This window comes from Globicephala melas, chromosome 1 (assembly GCF_963455315.2).
Source record: "Globicephala melas chromosome 1, mGloMel1.2, whole genome shotgun sequence".
NCBI classification, from domain to species: Eukaryota; Metazoa; Chordata; class Mammalia; order Artiodactyla; family Delphinidae; genus Globicephala; species Globicephala melas.
Window position 1 is genome coordinate 14,212,278 of NC_083314.1, and position 25,513 is coordinate 14,237,790.

At 39.4% G+C, this 25,513-nt stretch overlaps 1 protein-coding gene across 1 annotated transcript in view; it reads right to left on the bottom strand.

The window, feature by feature from the left end:
• The window catches only part of USH2A (usherin), a 773,776-nt gene that overhangs the window by 286,736 nt on the left and 461,527 nt on the right, over positions 1-25,513 (bottom strand). Inside the window, exons 38-39 of the mRNA XM_060289919.1 lie at positions 3,286-3,436; positions 2,550-2,692 (exon numbers count right to left, since the gene is read on the bottom strand). Of these exons, the coding sequence (XP_060145902.1) occupies positions 2,550-2,692; positions 3,286-3,436 (294 nt within the window). The remainder of the gene's footprint in view (positions 1-2,549; positions 2,693-3,285; positions 3,437-25,513) is intronic.

The window sequence follows — 25,513 nt, forward strand, 5'->3', positions numbered from 1 at the left end:
GCACCAAATGTTTCAAGGCTTTGGCTGATGCGGAAAGGTGCCTAGCGATGGCATGAAATTTAAATGTGGGCATGAGGTGACCTCTCTGTTTCATTCTGTAAGGTGATATGTCAAATTCTACATTGGAAATTGCACTTCGCCAATTGGGAGGTGGTAGTTAGGATCAAGTATGAAGTGTGATACCAGCATGGAGCTGTCAGCATGGGTGGTTGTTTTTTTTTTGCGGTACGCGGGCCTCTCACTGTTGTGGCTTCTCCCGTTGCGGAGCACAGGCTCCAGATGCGCAGGCCCAGCGGCCATGGCTCACGGGCCCAGCCGCTCCGCGGCATGTGGGATCCTCCTGGACAGGGGCACGAACCCGTGTCCCCTGCATCGGCAGGCGGACTCTCAACCACTGTGCCACCAGGGAAGCCCCAGCATGGGTGGTTTTATAAGCAAGGCTTTGAAGCCTCGACAGAAAAACTGCTTGTGCCCAGTGCCAATCACTCGGTCTTTGTCAACTCAATTGCACATCCATTCAGAGATGGCATCCATCTCCACTGACACCCAAAATATATAGGACACTGTTATCATGTCTCAGGGGCGAGCATGCACTGGTAACTTAACCTGGAGGGGCAGCCAGCCAGCCTTTGGCCCTTTGCTGATGTGTGTGACATCACGCGTGAAGCAGAGGAAGAAGTCATCTGTCTTGCTGAAAGGATTTCAATGAAAATGAAGACTGGGTTAATACCTGCTACACAATCAAGTGTTACTAATTCTTAATGAAGGAAGATGAAGGGTTAACACTATTGCCTTTGAACTCAGGCCCTAAAAAAATCACAAAGACAGCAGTGTCTCCATGCACGAAAATTCTAACCACATTGAGTCTGTAAGACTTGTTTTGTGGTAAGATGAGGCAGGAGAGAAATTTGCTCAACAGAGGCTGCGGTACTAATTGGTACTTTACAATGTTTGGGAATTTATTTATGTAGGAGATCCTGACCCCTATTCAATAAAGATCACCACGGAGGAAATGCGAGTGTTGCCCCCTGTCTATGGGAATAGAAATTGTGGTGCGAAAAAAAGGAGACATTTTCTCTCCTCTTCCAGTGTGGCATTCTATGGAGTCATCACCTCTGCAGTGGGTGAATAATTATTTTTAGTTAACCTCTACTGAGTGCCAAGCAAGTATGCTCTATCTAAGGAGATTAGAAACTTATCTTCAGTTTTTTTTTTTTTTTAAATGTTTCTTCAAAAATCTATTTTGGGTGGGAGCTCTCTGGTTCATACATCTGTATACAGTTGGTGTTCATGCTGTCAGAGTCCCCAGAACGAAGGTAACGTTCCCTCTAAAAGGGGTGTAGGCGCGTTGAGTGGTGCATAAATGCTTTCTGGGCTTTGTGTGTCGTTTACTGCACTCTGCTGATAATTTACTAAATGGTACCCTTGAGAGGAAAGAACTGGATGTGTCCTTGTAAAGTACCAAACTTGCTCCCTGGGAATAATTACAAATTGGGAGAAATGGATGAACTATTATATATTATTGTTCATATATTTTTTTAATGTAAGCATTAAGGAAGGTAGATAGGCCTGATTCCATCTCAGTTGATATCTAGTTTTCACTAAAATAATATAATTAAGGATATTGTAGACATAAAAGAATCAATTTCATATACAATTGATATTGTTGCAAATACCGTGCCTTTTGAGATTAATATCCAGCCTTTTGAAAGTCACTTGGGTCCTCATTGAATATAGAGCCAGAATGGCAATTGGCCAACAGGGCAACATCTTCTAAGAGGCCTCTGATTAAAAGACTTGACAAGATTAACCCTAAAAACCTCATTGTTCAAAGATACGGTGTCCTCCTTCACTCTGTGTAGCTTGATTTAATTTCTAACTTTTCTAAAAAATTATACTTCCATATATATACTTTTTAAGAAGTAATTTGTATAAAACTCAATATGATTGCCATGCATTTATTTTCTCTATATAACCGAGAAAAAACATACATATGCAAACAAACTCTTCCATGAAAAACTAGAAAATTCTCTGTACTGGTTGAATAAGACAATCCCAATGTACTCTTTGTAATACATGCAGAATGACTGTTATCAGATTATACTCCTCTATTCTGGAGGCTGTCTTTCAGGTATGAGTAAAAGTACAATGGAATCTGTTTCCAGAAAAAAAGTATAATGACCTCTAAGTAACTTCATGAAATAAGGTCCATATTCCACGTTCTTCTGCAGAGAACACTTGTAATATTCGGTCATAGAGTAGAAAAGGATAACCTTTCTCCTTCAGGACACCTAGATGTACCCTGAAGGACTGAGTGGGTCCATATCATAATTTATTGTGAATTACATATTCCTGTTTGTAGGCCTAACCCTCCAAGCCCCCATTTTTCTTCTTTCTGGAAACTATGACCGTTCTTTTCCTGGAAAAGATTACTGTCCCTCAACATCAAGAAAATAGAGGAGGCTTATTTCTTTGTTTTGGAAAAATTGAAGACTTTAAGACTTCCTAATATAGAGAATATCTGGCTGTGTGTTTTTCAGACCACTTACTGTCCTCTGCGGTGATGAACAGAATCCAAGAACTATGTGCACTGCCAAATCCATTGGAGACCACCAACCGAAATTCGTACTCTGTGTACGGTTGGAGATCTCTCGCTTCATAGCTTAACGATGCAGAAGGACCGGAAAACAACCTATATGGAAAAGAAATTCTAAAATTAAGAAGCTTTAGACATTCAAAGGAATAAAAAACAAGTACAATCTTAAAGAATTTTCAGGGAATGTCAACATACCTCTCAGTGCTGCAATTTTCTGTCATCGCGTGATATCTCTTTTAAAATAAGCAGTCCTTTGGCTAAGGGTTTGTATTATTGCATTTATATGAGATGTAAATTCTAGTAGTAGCCTGGAGTGAATTCTAGTCTAGTATTGAGACTGATTGCCACATGGAATTTGTAGAATAAGTATTATACTTTTGTAGCCATAGTCAGACAGCAGATTTTGTGGGGTTCAGGTGTGTGCCTGCTCTTGGCAATACATGTGCTCATGAAAAGTTAAGGGTGAAGGAATCTTACTTTAAGCCTCTATAAATGAAAAATTTGCAAAGCAAATAATGATCTCCTAGGGTGTTGCTTTTTGTTTGTTTGTTTGAACTTTGGAAAGGAGGTTTTTATTTGTTGCCAGTAAGAACTGACCTATTGTTAAAAATTTAAGATATAGTGAATTTATGGCTACGTTGTAAAACCCGGGTGACTGTTAGAAGGGATGGACGAAGTAGAATGCTTACTCTAGAAACCAGTGGGTGGAGTTGCCGGGCCTCATCTGGAGTTGGTATCTGGGAGAGCCGGGGGCGTTGTTCCGAGCTGGTGTAGACCAGACAACCTGAAGACTGGTTGGAGTGGCAGATGAAAGCCTCGGAGGCAGCACGCCATCTGGAGCTGTCGAAAAACACAGATGAATTAGAGCAGAGAAAACTGTGGAGAACATATGCTGGATGGAATCGAAATGCTCCATATACTGGAAAAACTGTTCCTCAGGATCAACAACAATGTTAAACATGGTCCATTTAATTTAACATTTTCATTCCGGAACTACTGTACTTCCTTATTGTTCATTTCAACACAATTACATGAGTATTTCCATCTTAAAAGCCACCCCCCCCCCCCCCCCCCCCCGCAAACAGCAAGACAGATGAGCAGGCAGCACATCCCCACCTGTACTTCTGTTTCCCTAATTGAAAACATGGAGGGGATTTAATGAAGCAAATATTAAAGTACCTTTTTAATTTAACTCTTTGTTCAATAATCAAGCAACTGAACAGTGAAGGAGTCCGGATCTTTTATTTCTTCCACTGATGTCACCCATTGTTTCCTTAATCACACCACGACCATGAACACAACTGGATTTTTTTTTTTTTGAGGGAGGTTTATTAAAATTGTCTTTTTCTACAAAGAAAGTAGCACATTCCAGCCTTAATTCTCACTTATGAAAATATAAAAACTAAGCTTCTTTCCTCATGTGTTTTATACAGTTGGTTGCCCGTTCTCACAGTGATGCTGCCTTTATTCAAATATGTTACAAGTTGGGGCATAGACTTTTTCTAGTCTAGTGGAATCTCTGGCAAATTCTTCCTGAAGTCAGCATACTTGCTTGATATAATCTGTTAGGGAAATCTATCTGGATAGCTGTAGAAGGCCTAAAAGAAATGAGTGAAGCCTATTCTATTAAGAAATTAAAATTTAAAAATGGACCAGAAGACTTTGGCTATTAAATAAATTTTTCCAACAGGTATAACTTGAATGAACTTCTCATATCAGAGTGTGTTCCAAAGCTAGTCAGAAACTCAAAAACAAATTAAGCACAGTTCTGTGCCTTTGGGAAAATCACCAGGGAACTCTGAGCTTATGTTTCTTGTCTTTAAAACGGGGATAGTATTTTGCCTTTTTAGGATTGCTGTGAAGACCAGAGACAATGTAAATAAAGGACCTTTTATGGGGTCCTGGTAATTATTAATTGTTAGCTATTGTTATTCTACTGGACTAATCCGAACTTCCCTTAGCATAATTTAAGTACTACTATAATGCAATTTTTGATTATAGTAATATAAGTTCTTATTGACCAAGGATTACTAGAGGCCATTGCTGAAGGAGGAGAAGGAATCAAAACAATGAAAACAGCTATCAGGATTCATTTTCAACTTCCGTTTATACATAACTTGATGTAGTGTGTGACTTTTATATACCCTCCAATTTGGGAGAACTGTCTTATGAACTATGAAGCTAGTGAATGGCCATTGATGAGAATGGAAGAATTAGATTCCGTGTCTCATCAGTCTGTTGTAAGGGTTCTGAATTTATCGATACTTCACTAATTTATTCAGTAAACATTTATTGAGTCTCTACTCTGTGCGAAGTAGTGTTCTTTGTGTGGAGGGTTAATAACACTGAGTCAACCCTCAGTTGACATGACCTCTGACCCTACGGAACTTATGTAATCGGAGAGAGCGAGCGATGAACAAATAGATACCGATGACCCTACCAGATGGCACTAAGTGCTCAGGTGAAGACTAACGCAGGGTAAGTGGAGAGAAAGTGAAAAGGAGTGAAGATTTTGGTTATTACACAACAATTCAGGTTAGACAGGAGAGCCATAGGAAGAACACGTCATTAGGTGACATTAGAGCAGAGACCTCAGTAACGTAAGGAGGTGGTCATGAGAATGTCTACCTGAATGTCTACCTGCCGTTTAGAGGAACAGCAATCCAGCCAAAGAGCAGGCAGGGCAAAGGCAGCGAGGAAGGGAAAGCACTGGCTGTGTGTAAGGAACAGTGGAAAGAAACCAGCGCGACTGAAACCAACTCAGGAGAGGAAGAAGAAGAGAGGAAAAGCTGGAGAGCTAGGCTCGGTCTAGATACCTCTAGAGCCTTCTTAGGGCTACACCTTGAAAGTCAAAGTCAAAGGCTTTGGACTCCATTTTAAATGGGGTTGGGAGCCACGGCAGGGTCTTAATCAAGGAAATGTCATGATTCTAAACAAATAAAGACCACTCTGGCTAAGTAAGAATGACTTTCTAAGTTGAAGAGAGAGGGAATTATTTAACAAGCAAAAGCTTTTCTTTCTAAATTTTGGAAGTATAGTTTTAACATCCGTTACAACTCATCACAATTATTCCTCAATCACAATCATATAATTATACAGATTTGGTAATTATTGATCAGGGTAGATAAGCAAAGAGACAGACACAACTGAACTAAAATAAAATGTCTACTCTGATTCCCTGTGGAAAAAAAGCAATAAACAAATACAAATCTCTCTCTTTTTTTAAATTTACAATTAAAAAATTATTTATTTTGGTTAGTAAGTTGAAAAAATTTACACTTCTTACATAAATCTAAATATTTTAGGGAGCTAGATAATGTTAGTTTTCCAAAGGAGAATGGATTTAGGAGTCAGATAGCTAAAGTTTCAAATCTCATCCTCACCAATTCAGTTCACAAAATTCAAAGCTGATTACATTTTGGCAAGTTCTTAACCTCACTGATGTAAAGTCATTTCATTTGTAAGTGTATGTCCAATAATACTGACTCTGTAGAGTTTTTAAAGAAGTTAAATTTGTAGCAATTAACTAAAATGGTGCAAGGAGCACAGTTTACTTCTTGGTAAATTTTGGTGTGTGTACACTTGTGAAGTCACAGATTTTTGTCCCAGGACGGTAATGTGTATATAGATAGACAGATAGATAGATATGTAGATAGATAGATCAAGGTAATAAGTTTTAGTGAAATTAATGAGTAAAATTAACAAAAGAAGTTTTAAATAGAGCCACACTTAAAGAATCTGCAAATTGTTTTTCTTGGTCCAGGCACAGATTAATAAATTAAATGCTCATCAGTAAGAATAAATGCCAAGAGAATAGTTACCTGCTAATGAAAAATTAATCTGCATTTGATAATTTCTTTAAACATTTAAGCAATAATTTCATTGAGATTTCTTTATAATGGTACAACCTCTACCTTAAACACTGGATCAAATATTCATAAACCATGAATTATGATAGTGTGGCTAACCAATTAAATATCTGAACTTGCAATAAATTAAAACTTCATATGCTTCTTAATTTCAAATAACCTTCAAGTTGCCTTCAGAAAGGCAAGATCAAGGACTTTTTTTTAGAGTAACTAAATGTTTAGAGACAGTGAATACAAATTGTTAATCTTTTTATGAAAATTTTCCATAATAAAAATTATTTTTAGGTAATAGGAACTCAATTTAATAGAATATTTGCTCCTGCAATAAGTTTAAAATATCTTAAAGAAAATTCTTTTTAAATGTTATGATTTTTAGGGAAAATAAAAATGTGTTGCAGGAGGTCACAGGTTTTAAGATACATATAATTTATTTCAACTTGCTATTAGCTTTATGTCTTTCACATCCACATGTGGTAGGGAAACTGGATATAGTGTTTTATGACAAAATAAATTTTCAGAAAAATGTATAATCTTAATTTTACAAGGTATAAATTTACTCATTCCCTAAATTATAACCTTTCAGTTTGAATCGGGCTTGAGTTGTCAGAATACCACTTTACACACAAAAAGCTAAGTCAGGGAGGCATGGGGAGAAGGTTGGAAGCAGGGAAGTTACCTATTGCAGTCATCCAGGCTAGCAGATGACAGCAGCTTACATGCAAGTACCAGCAGTGGAGATGGGGGCGTTAGTTTGCGGTTCAGTTGACTGTGGCATGTGTCGCTGATAGACAATAAAGGAGTCAAAGGTGATGCCAATGTGTTTGGCCCAAGCACCCAGGTGACTGGCACCTGAGAGGAGAAATGGGATAGGAAGGGGATCAAGAGTTCTCTTTCGTCCACATTACATTTGAGAGGTTTATTACACAACTACAGTGGCTACACCAAGGACGAAGTGGCAGATATGAGTCTGGATAAGAACTGTGGATCAATGTCCGTGTGGTATTTCATGGCCGAGATGTGATGAAATAAACGAGAGGGTGAGTGTAAATAGAGCGAATGTAGAAGAGGTCTGAGCAGTGAGGTCTGGGGTCCTCCAAACTTTTGAGGGGTTGGGGGAGGGGGAGGTCTCTGCAACAAAGGAGATTTACTTACAGGAGTGAGCACTGAGGTAGGGGAGAAGCTAAGAGAAGACGCATTTTGGGAGCCAAGTGAAGAAAGGAAGGCCTGATCGACTCCGTCATATGTGCTGAGTTTCAGGAAGGAAGAGACTAAGAATTAAGCTTTGTCTTTGGCCAAGTGGACGTGACCTTGTCAAGAACACACAGTTCAGTGGTGGGCGTGGCAGTTTGATTCGGGAAAAACTGAAAAGGGAATGAGAGAGGAGGCAATGAGTGGGTAGAGTGAGCCTAGAAGACTCCTGAGGGATTTTGTTCTAAAGGGGAGAAGAAAATGCGGAAACACTTAGAGAAGCTTCTGGTATCAGAGGAAGGCTTTCTAAACACTGGGAGAGGTTGCAGCGTTTGCATGCTTCTTGGAATGACCCAGAAGAGATTAGGGGAAATGATGATGTAGGAGAAGGAAGAATAATTAATTGCCAAAGCAAAGTCCTCGTGTGTGTGAGAGAGAGAGGCAAGCCAAGGCACGAGCCAACTGAATTGAGAGCCGGTGCACGTGGGCTGTCGAACAGAGCAGGGACAGCCCACCACTGTGCAGAAGTGAATACAGACCCAGGCTGCAGATGTAGAGTTAGGTAGATCTGGTGATGGGAAAACAGCAAATGTCTCTTCTGATGGCATCCGTTTTCCCAGGGAGCAAAATAAAAGCAAAGGCGTCTGCTCTGTGCCGAGGTGTGGGAGTGAACTGGTTGCTTGAACAGAGAAGAAATGGTATGAAGAAGTTCTCTCGGGTAGTAGAAATAGGACATACCTAGGAAAGGCAATAATGTGGCTGTCCAGGGCCAGATACCCAGTAACTTAACTATAAATCTTTGGATTGAGGGACATTCGCTGCCAAAGACTTTTTAATTGATATTTTGTCTGTGAGTACAAATACTTATAACCATGATGATTTCTTATTTGATATATATTCTTTCATTGATGTATAACAAATGCACACATATCAAAAGAGCCTGGGCAAAAAGTAACGTGCAAATTGCATATAATGTATAACATATAAAACCATGTCCCTCATTTGATTGTTTTTTGTCTAACTTTTCTGTCAAGGAATATAATATCACTGACAATCCAAATTCGGAATAAGAATCAGCTCTGATAAGTCATCAGCATGAAAAAAATCAGAGTGTTAAATATTTACACAAAACTCCTTCAAGTGTTAAAAACTGCAGTACCGTGCTGTCGGGAAAGAAAAAATGCCCAGAAGATGCTCCATAATAATAATAATAAAGTATCTTGGCTTCTCTTTTGAGTGATAACAAGAAAATGTGCTCCGTTAAATTGGTCACACTCCAATTATATAAAATCCCAAAATATTTCCAAACAAAGTGATCATCTTCAATTATTGACATATAACTATTCATTCTACATGCTTTCAGTAACACTGAGTTCTGGCAACGTTTTTTCCCCTCCAGTTAACCCCTTTTATCCTAGATCTATTCCTCTGAGGGTCTTTAGCATCAAAGCAATAACTGGGAACTAGCCATAATTCCACCCCTGGTTTCTTAACGCAAGAGCCATGTATCTATCAGCTTGATATACTGTCTCCAAGATGCTATGTTGCTCAAAAAGCTTCTCTCAAGTTTAATACGACCCTCGCGAGGCAAGCACTCCACAACCTCATGAATCAACACATCTTGTCCAGTAAATACTAATTCTACAAACGCAACTGGGCTACCTCAATCTATAAATTCAAAGGAAGGGTGTTTTTACTAAAATTTCAAATTTAACCTTTTTTGGAAGGCAAAATGCATATAGAACATGAAGCAATAAATTAAATCACAGAGTGGACTAGTCTAGATGGTATAATCTTTTGAATGTCTGATTGCATTAAACTTTTGTATGATGTACACTTGTAGACGCTTCCCTAAACCAACAAACAAAATGCCCCAAACATTTGCTCCATACAGATTTATAGAACTCTTGGGAGGAACTCTAGAAAGCAAAAACAGAGGCTTTCTTTTCATGTGGCCAGTGACTACCAAAGCTATAGTGACCAGAAGAAGAAATTTGTGGGGAAAAAATGAATTCACGTATTTTGCACATTCACCTTCAAATATGCTTCACACACACACCAATGTCTCAGGACAGCCCACCAACCTGTTACTACTACAGTGTGATGTGGGGGTGTATGAGTGTGCATTTCAAAATACTGGAATAAGATGCTGCATTACGGTATCAAAGAAGTCTATAGTGTTTTGTATGAAATTCACACCTGTAATAAAGGATATTGAATGCCACTCTGCACAAGGTTCTTTGCTGGGCGTAGGGAAAGGGCAGAATAAATAGAAAGGGGGATTAGATCACCAACTTTTTACTTAACAGAGAGACAAGACATGAGTCAAATAACACAGAATGTGTACAGAGCATAAAAGAGGTGTAAGTGCTTCAGGAGTTTTAGAAGTTAGAAATTCACAACCAAATACGCACTGGACCTTGGCTTTCAGAGGAACAGACAGGGTCATGGGGCATTGGTAAGTAGGTCACGTGGAGTCACCATGTCCTCAGCCTAATTCCAGGGCCCAAGACTCTCATCACCTCCGCTCGTGTTCCTTCCAAGCAGATGTCATGCTTTCTACTGGTTTCACTTAAAATCTGACTTCAGCCCAGCTCACACTACTCTCTCATTTCAGAGATTAGATGGCTGGCATCCTCAATTAGGTTTCCCTGTTAACATAAGAGAAACCACGGCCTTTCATCTATATACATCCTGGCTGCATCACTGAATAGCCTGGCACATGGTCAAAAATCCCTGGATTACACATTTTCCTCTCATTTTCTGAAATAGTTACATACGAGCAAGGATTTTAAATTCTAGTTTCCAGAATGGAAAATTAAAGTTCAGACACATCTATTGAGTCGTTGAGTCATAAACAAATTGAAAACAGAAGGCAAGACTCCATTTCCCGTCACTAAACCATATGTCATTAAAAAAGATATTAATTATGAGGAATATGCAGATGTGCTAACAAATGGACAGTCAACCTTGAGCACAAGGATGCACAAATAGAGCAGCATTAAACAGTGACAAGTAGGTTAAAGCAGATTTAATGTCGGCGAAAGAGACTCTCATAAGAGTTAACTTTTGGAACACATACTGTGTGCCAGGTTCTTTTACATGATTATTTCCAATCCTCAGAATCACAGGACAAAATTGTAGTGTTATCTCTCTGTAGTGTTAGATAAAGCATTTGAGGTTCAGAGGGGTTCATATTTTATCTCAAATCACAAAACTGGTTACTGGCAGAGTGAGGATTTAAACTGGGACTGGTTAAGTTCAAGGGCAGTGCTCTTAATTTTATACCACAAAACAGCATGTTATAGCAGGTGATTTATAAGAGAGAATAAATATTAAACACATTAAATAAATCGGAAAAAAACCATTTACAATATTAAACAGATTCGTTTTCATAAAGGTTGGATTTATTTTCTGTCCAAGTCATATTCTTCAGAAGTACTTTCTGGTCTTCTTTCTTTATCATAGCATCTCATTATCTATGAGGAACTTCACACAGAACTACTAGTATGAATCTGCTAGTCCTCAAGAACGAGTCAAAGCCCACAGAAATTCAATGAAATGCAAAATGGAGAGCTCGTTACATTAGTAAGAGAAATAGATTTTGGAAAATTAAATGTTATCTAGAGGCATGTCATGGAAGTGATCTTTGACCACAGAATGGTCAAAGCATTTCAAATTTGGAGGGCAGATAGCTTAAACGCTACCAAGTCTAACTTCCCACCAGATAAAGGATTCTTGCCTAAAACATCCCAAACAAGTGACATTCAGGTGTCTGTTCATTACCACTGATAGGAAGATAGTTGCTTCGTAAGTCACCCCATTATATTATTGTTCTTCTTGTTGGCTAGTTCTTTCTGAGGGAGAGCTAGAAACTATATTATTTCTACAAAACTTAGGCTGAATATAATCTTTTGCCCATATCGGCACCTTCTGAGAGCAAAACAGGGGACTGTAAATAACCAACATGGGTGAATTGTGCGGCAGCAGCATGAATTGGGACCATCTTGGGCAGTGGGTACATGTGGTTGTTTGTGCTAATGACACTGAACTCTTTGGGACCTTGTCTGAGTCACGCTGATCCCCGAGAACAAGCCATCACTACCGTTAGGGATAGAACTTCAGGCATTTTTAACTAGTCATCCTCTTTTCCACTACATTTCCCCATTTCCGGTTAAACATCTCTGCTCCCTCCAATGAGTTTCATGTTAAGAGGATTCCTCAACCACTATCTAGCCTTGTTACCTGATTTGGATGTGTTCCATTTTGATAATGTCCTTTCAAACCATCAAGGCTTATACCTAAACTAAACCCTCCCTTGTGCATCGTGACCAGGGCAGGACACAGGCATACTCTGACTTTCCTTCCTTCAAGTGACGTGGCTGAAACCTCACTGAGCATCTGAATGCTCAGTGCTCTGCTTGACACTGGAGTTCATCACTGTCATTCAGATTGGCTATGTGGTTGATTCAAAATGGTCTTCGGATAGCTAAAGATGTCAGATCAATGATTTTTCAATGGACACATAGAATCTCGGAGGAATGTTATTAAAGAAGCGAAGTATTTAAGTAGATATCATAGTGCCTAGGACAGTGCTTTGTATATGAAAGACGTCCTGTAAAAATGGACAGAATAAATGGGTGACTAAATGGATAATGGATGAGTTGGTAAGAAGAAAGATGTGCAGGAAGACATCTTTAACCTAGGACCCTAATAATTGGTAGGATCCAGACCGTATTTCCCATTTACAAATACAGACTCAATTATCTGAAAATGAATGCTTTTTTCAACATAAAAGAGATTAATTGCTTGGAAAATAACTAACACAGCAAACATCAAATTAGATATGAAATACCACTTTACAAAACATTCATTTTATCACTGATTGCTGTCAATGTCTCTGTTTCACAGATGTGAAAACGGAGGTTAGAAAAAGTTAAGCAACACGTCTGAAGTACATGACTAGTAAACAGCATCCTATAGTTTCATACATGTCTCTTTCATTTCCAAGACCATAATTCATCTCTCAACACCAAGGTGAAGCTTAAATTTAAGTCTAGCCATTGCTTTTCCCTGTAGTACGCCAAAGTAATGGTAATATAAGTAAGCTACTTTGAGAGCAGAGATCTTTTCACTTCTTTTTGTAAACTTTAGAGCACTTAAATTTTGAGAATTCAACATTGCTCATCAAATAAATATTAAAGAAATGCTAAAATTTAGTTCTTGCAGAACAGAGCCCCCTTTTAAAAGCATGTATTTTTCTAACTATAAAATAACGCATGTTCATGGTAGAAAATTTGAAAATTACCAAGCAAATGAAGAAAAGTTATCCATAATTACACTACACAGAAAGAGCCATTGTTATACTACTATAGATGCCTTTCTTCTCTCTGTATATATAGTTAAATATATATATAACATATCATTTGAAATGATTATGCTGCATATTTTTAATATGTTATTTTGTAAACTCTGCGCACTTTACAGTGTATAGTGAAAACTCCCTCTGTCATTAGTTTTTAGTAACATAACTTTTCAAAATAATTGCATGTAACGTTTTTATAAATGTAGAGTTTTCACTTAAAGCTGATATTGATATAGAATGATATCATTTTCAGTATCATAAATAATATTCAGAGTATCCTAATAAATGCACATTTTGTTTTGCTTTTTAGAATTGTTGAGTCAATAGGAATGAATATTACCACCATTTCAGATATAAGCTGACAAACTGCTTTTCAGAAAGTTGTGTTTATTTATACTCCTATAGTAAGGTATGAATGATTCATTTCCCAGTATCCCCATCGAAGAGAGTATTTCATATATGTGTGTATTTATGTATACCTATGCATATATAATACACAATAATGTAACTATAGCATTAGAAACATTGTTATATAATTATATGTTATATAAAATACACATATTATAATAATACAAAATAGATACATTTAAAATTATATTACATAACTATGTTGTATAATTACATAAAATATACAAATTTAATATTTTAGATATATTATAAGATAATGATATGATATAATTACATATAATTTATATAAAGTATGTATATATATAAAATATATAACCTATTAAGTCAGCAAATAATTAAAAGGCAACTACTTATATGCCAGGCACTGTCCTATGCTCTGGGAATATAGTGATGGACAAATTAAAACAGTTTTATTAAGGAGAGAGAGACAATTAAAAAAAAAGAAATAGAATCATTTCTTTTTCCCCCCGCACTTTTTATGAGTTCTTTTTTTCCCCCAGCTTTATCGAGGTATAATTGACAAATAAAACTGTATATTTAAAGTATACAGTGGGATGAATTGACAGATGTAGACACTGTGAAGTGATTAACACAAACAAGTTAATTAACACGTCCATCACCTCACAGTTACCTTTTGTGTGTGTGTGTGTGGTGAGAACATTTTAGCAAATAAAAAGTAGTTCTAATGTAAGGGATTGGGAGTGATGAGGGAGGAGGTGAGGGCAAAGCTGATACTTCAGGTGGGGTAGGGGGGAGATCATATTTGAGCTGAGACTTATGAATCACTGGGGGACGCACATCTCAGGCTGGCCCAAGACAGGGGAACGCTTGGCCTGAGCCTTGAAGGTGGTGTGGCTTGAGCACAGCGAGCGAGGCAGAAACTGGGAAGAAAAATGTCCAGAGGATTTGGTGATGGAACAGAGGTGGGGATGCAGAGGGAGAAAGAAGCCTGGATCCTAAATTTCAGGTCAGAGTGACTAAGATGAGATCGTTTTCTGAGATGGGTCTACTGGGAAGGAGTGTTTGGTATGCATTCATTTGCCCTTATAATTGGACCATGAATTAGAAGGTGTGAGTACTGCATTACTTCTACACTTCCTTGTGATTGCTCTAAGTGCCAGGCTGGGACTCAGTCATGGGTATTTTGATTTAAAACTCCATCTTTTTTCTTGTTTACCATGCAGCCTCCTGAGAACCCACTTCCTGGTTCATGGGTGGTAACTTCTTGCTGTGTCTTCACATGGTGGAAGGGGGCAAGGGCGCTTTGGGGAGTCTCTTTTATAAGGGTACCAATCCCATTCATGAGGGCCCTACCCTCATGACTTCCCAAGGTCCCACCTCCTAACACCATCACATTGGGGTATAAGGTTTCAACTTACGAACTTGAGGATGACACAAATATTCAGACCACAGCAGATAAGTGACTTGCACAAGTGCATATAGCTAATAAGTGGTTGAACTGCTGTTTGAAACTAGCAACTTGTCTCTAAAACCTGAACTCCTAACTGTTATTTTAAGCAATGCCTTTTAAAGCTAACACATATATATGGAATTTAAGAAAAAAAAATGTCATGAATAACCTAGGGGTAAGACAAGAATAAAGACACAGCCCTACTAGAGAATGGACCTGAGGATATGGGGAGGGGGAAGGGTAAGCTGTGACAAAGCGAGAGAGAGGCATGGACATATATACACTACCAAACGTAAGGTAGATAGCTAGTGGGAAGCAGCCGCATAGCACAGGGAGATCAGCTTGGTGCTTTGTGACCGCCTGGAGGGGTGGGATAGAGAGGGTGGGAGGGAGGGAGACGCAAGAGGGAAGAGATATGGGAACATATGTATATGTATAACTGATTCACTTTGTTATAAAGCAGAAACTAACACACCATAGTAAAGCAATTATACTCCAGTAAAGATGTAAAAAAAAAAAAAAAAGAAATGAAGACCCAACACAGCCAAAAAAAATAAATAAATAAAATTAATTAATTAAAAAAACAAAAAAAAGTGACTTAGTAAGCCAGAATCTTGCCCCTACTCACACACACAGAAAGGGTTTTGCCTCCTTTCCCTGCTTCTTTCCCATCTGTCCTCAGGAGTCCAAAGAACCAATTCTGAGTGTGGGTATTGCTTTGAGGAGTGGAGAAATCTTATAGCTAGGAGGTTTGGAATGAAGTCATTTTTGAAGCTTATTTTTTTTTTAAATGATTATGTCATTTAAACCTTGAGGAGGCTTATTTGGGGATAGAGATTTGGAAAAATTGCCTGTCTTCCTCAGTCTGTCTCAGTTTCTCAAGGACGTTTTTCCCCCTCTCTTTTCAAGGTACCTTTGGCTCTCAGATCTCCCAGAAAGGTCTCCAGAGAAAAACAGAAAAACAAGATGCTTAGCAAGGGCTGCAGGTTTTATGGATCCAAGTTAAAGAAATGATGACATTTTCTCAAGGTTGTCACCAGGGTCATAGAGAAGTATTTAGGACAGAGCCCTGTCTAGAAAGCATGTGCATAAAATAAAAATTTTGTAAAAAAACCATCATTTACCTCTTAGCCCAGTGACAAAACATTATGGAGTATGTCGTTGAATAAAGCCTGAAGACGGTACTTTTATCTTTGGTCTTTCACTGACTCATTTGGGTCTACATTTCTGAGGGAAACCCAAAACCTCACCAACATTTTACTGGTGTGAGACCACCTCAATCAAAATTGGTGCAAATATCTGTCAAAAGTTACACAAAACCCAACTGGCAGATCTCACGTGGCTCTAGTAATTGTTCTTCATGAAATGAAAAATTATCCCCATGTTCACTAAGAATGCTTTATTTAGAATGGAAAAGAAGCAGGAATATTCCCAGTTACAGTTTATAATAAGAGTAATATAGAAAGGGGCAGCAAGGGTGAGTCAAGGGCACCAGAATAAAAAGACACCACTGAATACTAATTGCTGTTGACCATTTTGAGAAATGAAAGATTCCACTTCATATTAGCATCCACAGAACTAAGGCAACATACCTCTACCTTCATTTCTCTTTGTGGTTTAAGATTAAAGAATTGCTTAAGATTACTCTGCAAGACAGTTTCAGTGAATTTGTTAACCAGGAAACCTCAGACAGACGGAAGTCATCCTCCGTGGATTTTGAAATACCCCAAAGCTGCGAATGATGCAGTTCACTGTACTCAGAGGAAAATACGGACTTTGAATTTCATTAGATACGTTATTTGTTCAACTGGGAGTGGAACTGTCTCTTTGTCAGACTAATTAGAGGCCCTAACGTTGGTGGTCATAATGTCCAAAAGATTTCTTTTTTGTTACATCTCAAGCCACCAACCAGATTTTATTCTTTTTCCTTGGAGAGACTTTCTAGATTTAGACACTCTATTTCAGCCTTTGCTTTTGACATTTCAGTTCCTCTTAGTATTCCTAAGAGTATTTCTTAGTCTTCCTATGATCTTGAACACCATCATACTCATCCAAATTAGTTTCCAGGCAGCACAGATTAAATTATTTTTCCCTGAAAATCTGATTACTTGGGCCCTTTGTGTAGAGGATTGGTTATAAAGGTCATTTTAACAATGGGATTGGACCTAGTATGCAAGTTGATTAATTAATTACTCAAATAATAACTAGATCTAGCCTTAAAACACTCAGATTATATATTGGGCCTCCCTTACCTCAATGGGCCATTAATTTCACATTCTCTATTAGGAAGACTAAAACAATAGTCATCAGCAGGATAAAAAATGCTGAGACTTCTAAGAACTGATTTCAGATCATAAATAGTAGAGTTAGAATCAGAATCTGAGAATATAAAACGATGCTCATTTGACCACAATCATGATCAATAACTATGTGTAACTTAGTTTATGTGATTAAAATCCATAATCAGACTATTAGTGAGTTATCTGTTTCTAGTAATTTAGCCACACAAGTGCTAAATTGTACAGCGCTGGTATCAGAAAGTATATGGAATTAATATCAAGGAATTTTGTCAGTTTTAGGTTTATATACCTGGGGAATTCAGAAGTGGAAAATACATGTATTAATATTAATCACACTTGGGCTTCCCTGGTGGCGCAGTGGTTGAGAGTCCGCCTGCCGATGCAGGGGACACGGGTTCGTGCCCCGGTCCGGGAGAATCCCACATGCCGCGGAGCGGCTGGGCCCGTGAGCCATGGCCGCTGAGCCTGCACGTCCGGAGCCTGTGCTCCGCAATGGGAGAGGCCACAACAGTGAGAGGCCCGCGTAATGCAAAAAAAAAAAAAAATATATATATATATATTAATAACACTTTTTTAATGTATATGTAGCACAAATTACAATACCTACTTTTGAAGAGTAGCATGGTAATCAAAACAGAGCTTTGCCTAGGAAAAGAAAGCATAGATCATCCCCAATTCCCAAGATTTTTCAATTAGTAATTTCAAAAATGATTATTGGGTATATTGCATAAACATGACAGGATCGTCCTTTACCTTAAAAGTTTAATTCAAATGTTTCCTGTACTTCCGCAATCAGTAGCCATTAAAAAGGGGGTGCTAGTTTGTTGCTACCCATTCTGGTCACATATGGTTGGAGGATATACCTTTGTAAAGTAATACACAATTACTATGTGACCAGCACTGTATTATATTCTTTGCATGCATTTATCATACATAATTCCCTCAGTGTCAAACTTATGAGGTACTTACTACCATTTCTCCCGCTTTATGGCAAGAAAAAAATGAGGCAAAGCATATATGATTGTATAACTTAATTCCTTAATTTGAACCCAATCTGGTTGATTTTAGAATCCATGCTCTTAATCACAAGGTTAATTTGCTTGTGTGTGAGTGTATATGTGTGTAGGAATTACAGGTAAACAGAGGAGATAAAGAATATGGTACTTTTGTACCATTTTTATCCTGTATACAATTTTTTTTCCCCTCAAGCAACTTCTAATCTCATATTTTCTCAGGAAGTAAGAATTGGCAAATGTTACTTTTTAATTTTTTTTCTAAGCAAGGAAGGATTGACAAAAAGAGAAAAGTTAACTTCAGATTATCAAGAATGTTTCACCGGACAAATGTATTTAAATTTTAAAGATTTAAATACATTTGTATTTAAATACATTAAACACAAATGTATTTAACATTTAGAGATTTTAGCCTAGCCAGCATCAATTCACTGATTCTACAGTCAGGACTGTGTTTGGCCATGTCACCAAGAGACAGAATAGCAGAAATAACTGTATGTTTTATTAAAAACCTATTTTTGTCTCTCTCTCTGTTTTTTAATCTTAAACTCTAATTTAGTTGTTGGTCCCTTAGGTACAAAGTACACAGTTCATAATTCATTTGATATAAAATGTCAGTTTAGATTCTTGCCTGTCTTTGATACATGAGAAAAAACATGTACATTTCAATTTCCTCAATGCCAGAAATACCAGGAACAACCCCCCGCTGTGCGTCTCTGAGACCTCTGTGTTAAATTAAACATCAAGATCCTGAAACTGTGGGGAAGGAGATTTCCAAGACAGAGAGTACAAATACATGAGACAGAGGGAGACAGCTAATGCCTTTCCTATCAGTGGCGTGATATCTCCCAGAGAGCATCTTTGATTCTCAAATTAGTCCTCACTTATAATTTAATATACCACAACCAGTCTGCTGTTTCCTTCCATGTGGCTTTCAGAGGCGACGGTTGGAATCATCAAGGAAAATAAACATTTCGATGTTTGGGGCTTGGTTTAATTTTCAACCTAACTAGTGATAGTTTATGTATATTTTGTGCTTATTATATGTCACGCTTTCGATTCTTTAAAGAAATAGTCAGGCACTTACTTCTATGCCAGCTGATCTTCCCAGGGCACACACATCCTTTCTCCCTTAACCAAAACCCACTGAGGATGGTTATGTGATGACAAAATCACTTTTCAGATGAACAAATTGAGGCCTCGAGAGGAGATAACTTTCCTGGGGTCACGTGATCAATAAATGAACATGCTGGGGATGGTGGGTGGTGGTGAAGTTCAAAGTCAGATAGTTTGACAGATGCTGCAGTCAATGTGCTTAACAGATACGCAGTTTAAGACACACGCTTTCTTGATTTAGGGAGTCAAACATGTGAACGAGATTCAAGCCTTCTTTTGTGGATATACCCTCAACCTCAGGCTTTCATGAGGAAGGTGGTCCTCCTTCCTGAGGGCCAGGAAGACACAGAAGGTCCTTCCTGAGACCATGCCAGGGAACGAGCCCCCTACATGCTCATACTGTTCATACTCCTGGGTTCGCCAATATTCCACGTGGAATTAAGTGTCCTCATCTGACCGATGTGCTTTTTAATCTGTTCTTGAAACATTGTTTTAGCACGGGGAGAAAAAGATTCACTCAGTCAGTCATTCCTTTTTACAAATATGAGTTTTCTTGCTCTTTCTATGAATTTAGAAAATCTTTCCAAAATTAACATCATTAGATAAATTCAGACTCTCTTTATAAGAGTGTAAATTATGTACAATCAGAAGATCACATCTATTCCTTTCCCTTGATATATAGTGAGCATTAACACAGGAAATTCAATTTTAATACAGGCCCAAAGAGAGGACAATTTAGTCATTAGCAATAATGACACCATTCTTACACACTAGTGTTTGGGATAAATGTATTTTCACAAGTTCTAATGAGATTGTCTGTTGTACACCTACACAAAAGCAATTCAAATCTGAAAACTTAAATTTTCTATTACGAGCCAAAGAAAGAAGTGTACATTTTCACTCATGTCACTTGAGAGCTAAAAATTGAGAAAAAGAAAAATTTTCAGAAAAGTTAAAAGCGTCTTTTCTACTAAATAGATAAATATGAGGTTATTTTAATATTCTCTTCTTCTAACTAGAGTTTACCTTAGATATAAAGTCATGGGGGAATATGAAAGAAGCTGGTCGAAATATTTGGTGGGCAAGTAAGTGTCTGTATCCACACGCTGGGAAAGGATGTTCCAACTGGTCAACTCCATAACTTTGCTTCTGCTTATTTCTTTGTAAGGCTATACAAAGTCTGTTTTAATTGAATTTTCTTCTTCTCATTAGATTGTAAACTTTAAGCATTTTTGGGTCATGAAGCCAAGTGAGAACAGCTCTCTAGTTCACTGGCAACAGGTTCTGAACACCTGATCCTTCAACCAAACAATTCTGTTGAAATTATATTTGGTACCACTGTAGAGTCAAGTCGCGTAGAAATGGTCAGTGGAAGGTGTTTCAGATAGATAAGAGTGCAGTGGCTCAGAAGCAGGTTTCTGTAGCCAGTCTCTAGGTTTGAATACGGTCTCTGCCATTTACTAGTTGCCTGACCGTAATGAACTAGTTGCAAGCCAATCTCTTTTCCTCAGCTTCCCCATGTGTAAGTAGGGATAATAGTATCCCTTTCCTCATAAAATTTTCAAGAAATAAATGAGTTAATATATGTAAAACAACACCTGCATCTAGAAAGTACTATCTGAGAAGTCATTATATCAAAGAAAATAATTTTTATCAAATAAAATACCACATCATTTTAATTGTTGTCTAGGCACCTGGAAAACAAATTCAGCCAACTTTGTGGAGTTGTATTTGTGAACTCCTAGAAGGCAGAATCTTAAGTATGAGGTCTGATAGCCAGCAAACTCTGGAATCCAGGATAAAGACGTCACTGACTTGAGGAAACCCATTTAAAAATCCCACAGAGGAGGGGAAGCCACAAGACGCTCATTAAGGAAAATTCCCCACAGGAAGCAGACTCAGGCTTTAGTTACATGGGGTTCCTTCCAGCAGATGTTCTGCGTAGGGATTCAAGAGCTGAGGAAATTCAGCTGACAGTGTCTTCACGGTAGGGCCGGTTAGTGCCCCTTAGGGCACAAAACTCCACACCTGTTGCTTTTTGTGCCACAGGGAGGACTCAGCCTCTGAAACTGGTCATCCATGGTATCTCTTTCTGCCCCACTCAGGGAGACTGGGAGCAATATGTTGGCTCCCATCCACTGGAAAGGCCTCAGGTCTTGAGAATGGAGCTTCTAGAGTCAAAGACACATTGAGCGTAGGGGCCCGTTCCACTTATTTTCCCTCAGTAATTCTGTGTCCCAGTGATAAGTGTGGCATAGAGCCATAGATAGGATCACGTCATATTTTTTTATTTGAAGATATTTTAAAAATGATCTAGTTCAGTGGTTTTCAAACTTGGGCATGCACTCCAACAACACAAGGTGGGGGTCATCTACGAAAATATAGATTGTTTGGCCCCAGCCTCAGAATTTCTGAGTCAGTAGGTTGAAGATGGGGCTCCAGATCTGCATTTCAAACAAGTTCTCAGGGAACACTGATATTCCTAGTCTGGGATCACACTACAGGAACCACTGATCTAAGTCAAGTCTGTCATTTTAGAGATGAGAAGCCTGCATCATAGTCACGTAAAGTTATTTAACTCAGCCCAAAGAGCTAATTACTGCAAGAATCATCATTGCTAGAGCTGAAAGCAGCGGAGAAGGGTCTCAGAAGATTGCCAGATGAAGAGCTTCAGAGGAACACCTTTGGAATGGTGTCCTCAATTTCATCATCAAGGTCGTTATTTCATTTCACATCGGGTTTGCTTCCTGAGGTTTACACACTTGAGAGCTCGAACAAAAGCAAACACACATGTTGAGCTGCCAGAGTTTGGTATGATTTTCAAGAAGTTATGAAATTTCTCTAAAGCTCACTACCTTTTCCTTTCTCTCAAACATCTTGCGATTTAAACTCCTCTGTTTTCAAGTGGCAGAAGACCTAACACACACAGGCTTAAATAATGAAAGGGGTTGGCCCCTGTGATGGAATAATCCAGGGAAAAAGTTGATTTTCGGCAGAATCACATTCAGGAGATCAAATGGTATCACCAGAATCGCGTCTACCTCCTTCCCTCAGATCTGCTCTGCCTTTTTCCATGTTGGCTACCTTTTCAGACCTTTTGAGGGGCAATACGACTGGTGGCAGATTCAACTGAATCCCAGGTTAAAATCCAGGGCATGACATATGCCTCTGTTGGCTATACCGCATCTCATTGACTCTGACTGGAACATCTGTAATCCCTGAAAACAATTACTGTGGCCAGGGGCTTATGATGTTCTTAGCATGGGAGGGTCCAGGGTGCCCAGAGGGAAACTGGAGCACTGTAAGCAAAAGAGGATGGAAAGGGTGATGGCATATTGGATGCAAAAATAACACAAGGCCATTGTTACAGCACTGCTAATTTAGTAGAATGTGCCCAGAGGCAATGTAAATGGTGAGAGGGATCTGGAAAGAAAGAAAAGAAAAGAAAAGAAAAAGAAAGAAAGAAAAAGAGGGAGAGAGAGAGGGAGGGAGGGAGGGAGGAGAGAGCAAGTGAGAGAAGAGAGAGAGAAAATCAACTATGAGTCCTCTATCCATCACCACCCATCCATTCATTCTGTCCTTGCCAAGGAATTATACTCCAGTAGATAAGCATGATACATACACATGAAACATTTAAGTAAAAATGGAAGATGGTGTAAGTTCCAAGATGATCAAAGTGTAAAGAGGAGTGCTGTCAAAAAATGTGTGCTAGACGCCCTCACATTTCTATTTTCCTTTAGCTCAGTTAATTCATAATCATGAATATCATAGTGGCTGTTTGCTCACTGCCATCACAATGTATACTTCGTTAAGTTTGTAGAGAACCTTTAGACTCTGATCTATATCTCTTTGTAGAGATACAGTAAGAATCTTCTTGAAGTTCTTAAGGAAAAGAGATTGGAAATATGGTCTTTAAGTACCTAAGATATATAAAGAAGTTATCTCACTTTTGTAAAAATATTTATGCAGGACGAGGGGAAGATGGCAGAAGAGTAAGAAGCAGAGATCACCTTCCTCCCCACAGATACACCAAAAATACATCTACACGTGGAACAACTCCTACAGGACACCTACTGAACGCTAGCAGAAGACCTCAGACCTCCAAAAAGGCAAGAAACCCCCCACGTACCTGGGTAGGGCAAAAGAAAACAGAATAAACAGAGACAAAAGGATAGGGACAGGACCTGCACCAGCAGGAGGGAGCTGTGAAGGAGGAAAGGTTTCCACACACTAGGAAGCCCCTTTGCAGGTGGAGACTGCGGCCAGCGGAGGGGGCTTCAGAGCCACAGAGGAGAGCACAGCAACAGGGGTGCAGAGGGCAAAGCGGAGAGATTCCCGCACAGAGGATTGGTGCAGACCGACACTCACCAGCCTAAGAGGCTTGTCTGCTCACCTGCTGGGGCGGGCGGGTCAGGGAGCTGAGGCTCGGGCTTCGGTCGGAGCGCAGGGAGAGGACTGGGGTTGGTGGCGTGAACACAGCCTGAAGGGGGCTAGTGCGCCACGGCTAGCCGGGAGGGAGTCCAGGGAAAGGTCTGGAGCTAACGAAGAGGCAAGAGACTTTATCTTCCCTCTTTGTTTCCTGGTGCATGAGGAGAGGGGATTAAGAGCGCTGCCTAAAGCAGCTCCAGAGACGGGTGCGAGCCGCGGCTAAAAGCGCGGACCTCAGAGACGGGCATGAGACGCTAAGGCTGCTGCTGCCGCCACCAAGAAGCCTGTGTGCGAGCACAGGTCACTATCCACATTCCCCTTCCGGGGAGCCTGTGCAGCCCGCCACTAACAGGTTCCCGGGATCCAGGGACAACTTCCCCGGGAGAATGCACGGCGCGCCTCAGGCTGCTGCAATGTCACGCCGGCCTCTGCTGCCGCAGGCTCGCCCCGCACTCTGTGCCCCCCCCCCCCCCCCGCAGCCTGAGTGAGCCAGATCCCCAGAAGCAGCTGCTCCTTTAACCCCGTCCTGTCTGAGCGAAGAACAGACGCCCTCCAGCAACCTACATGCAGAGGCGGGGCCAAATCCAAAGCTGAGCCCCGGGAGCTGTGAGAACAAAGAACAGAAAGGGAAATCTCTCCCAGCAGCCTCAGAAGCAGTGGATTAAAGCTCCACAATCAACCTGATGTACCCTGCATCTGTGGAATACATGAATAGACAACGAATCATCCCAAATTGAGGAGGGGGACTCTGAGAGGAAGATTTATGATTTTTTCCCCTTTACCTCTTTCTGTGAGTGTGTATGTGTATGCTTCTGTGAGAGATTATGTCTGTATAACTTTGCTTCCACCATTTGTCGTAGGGTTCTATCCGTCCGTTTTTCTTTCTTTTTTGTAATAATTATTTTTTTATTTAAATAACTTTATTATATTTTATCTTACTTTATTTTATTTTACTTTATCTTTCTTTCTTTTTTCCTTCCTCCCTCCCTCCCTCCCTCCTTTCTTTCTTTTTTCTACTTCTAATAATTCTTTCTTTCTACTTTTTCTCCCTTTTATTCTGAGCCGTGTGGATGAAAGGCTCTTGGTGCTGCAGCCAGGAGTCAGTGCTGTGCCTCTGAGGTGGGAGAGCCAACTTCAGGACACTGGTCAACAAGAGACCTTCCAGCTCCACATAATATCAAAGGGCGAAAATCTCCCAGAGATCTCCATCTCAACACCAGCACCCAGCTTCACTCAACGACCAGCAAGCTACAGTGCTGGACACCCTATGCCAAACAACTAGCAAAACAGGAACACAACCCCACCCATTAGCAGAGAGGCTGCCTAAAATCATAATAAGTGCACAGACACCCCAAAACACACCACCAGACGTGGACCTGTCCACCAGAGAGACAAGATCCAGCCTCATCCACCAGAACACAGGCACTAGTCCCCTCCACCAGGAAGCCTACACAACCCACTGAACCAACCTTAGCCACTGGGGACAGACACCAAAAACAACAGGAACTACGAACCTGCAGCCTGCAAAAAGCAGACCCCCAAAACAGTAAGATAAGCAAAATGAGAAGACAGAAAAACACACAGCAGATGAAGGAGCAACATAAAAACCCACCAGACCTAACAAATGAAGAGGAAATAGGCAGTCTCCCTGAAAAAGAATTCAGAATAATGATAGTAAAGATGATCCAAAATCTTGGAAATAGAATAGACAAAATGCAAGAAACATTTAACAAGGACCTAGAAGAACTAAAGATGAAACAAACAATGATAAACAACACAATAAATGAAATGAAAAATACTCTAGATGGGATCAATAGCA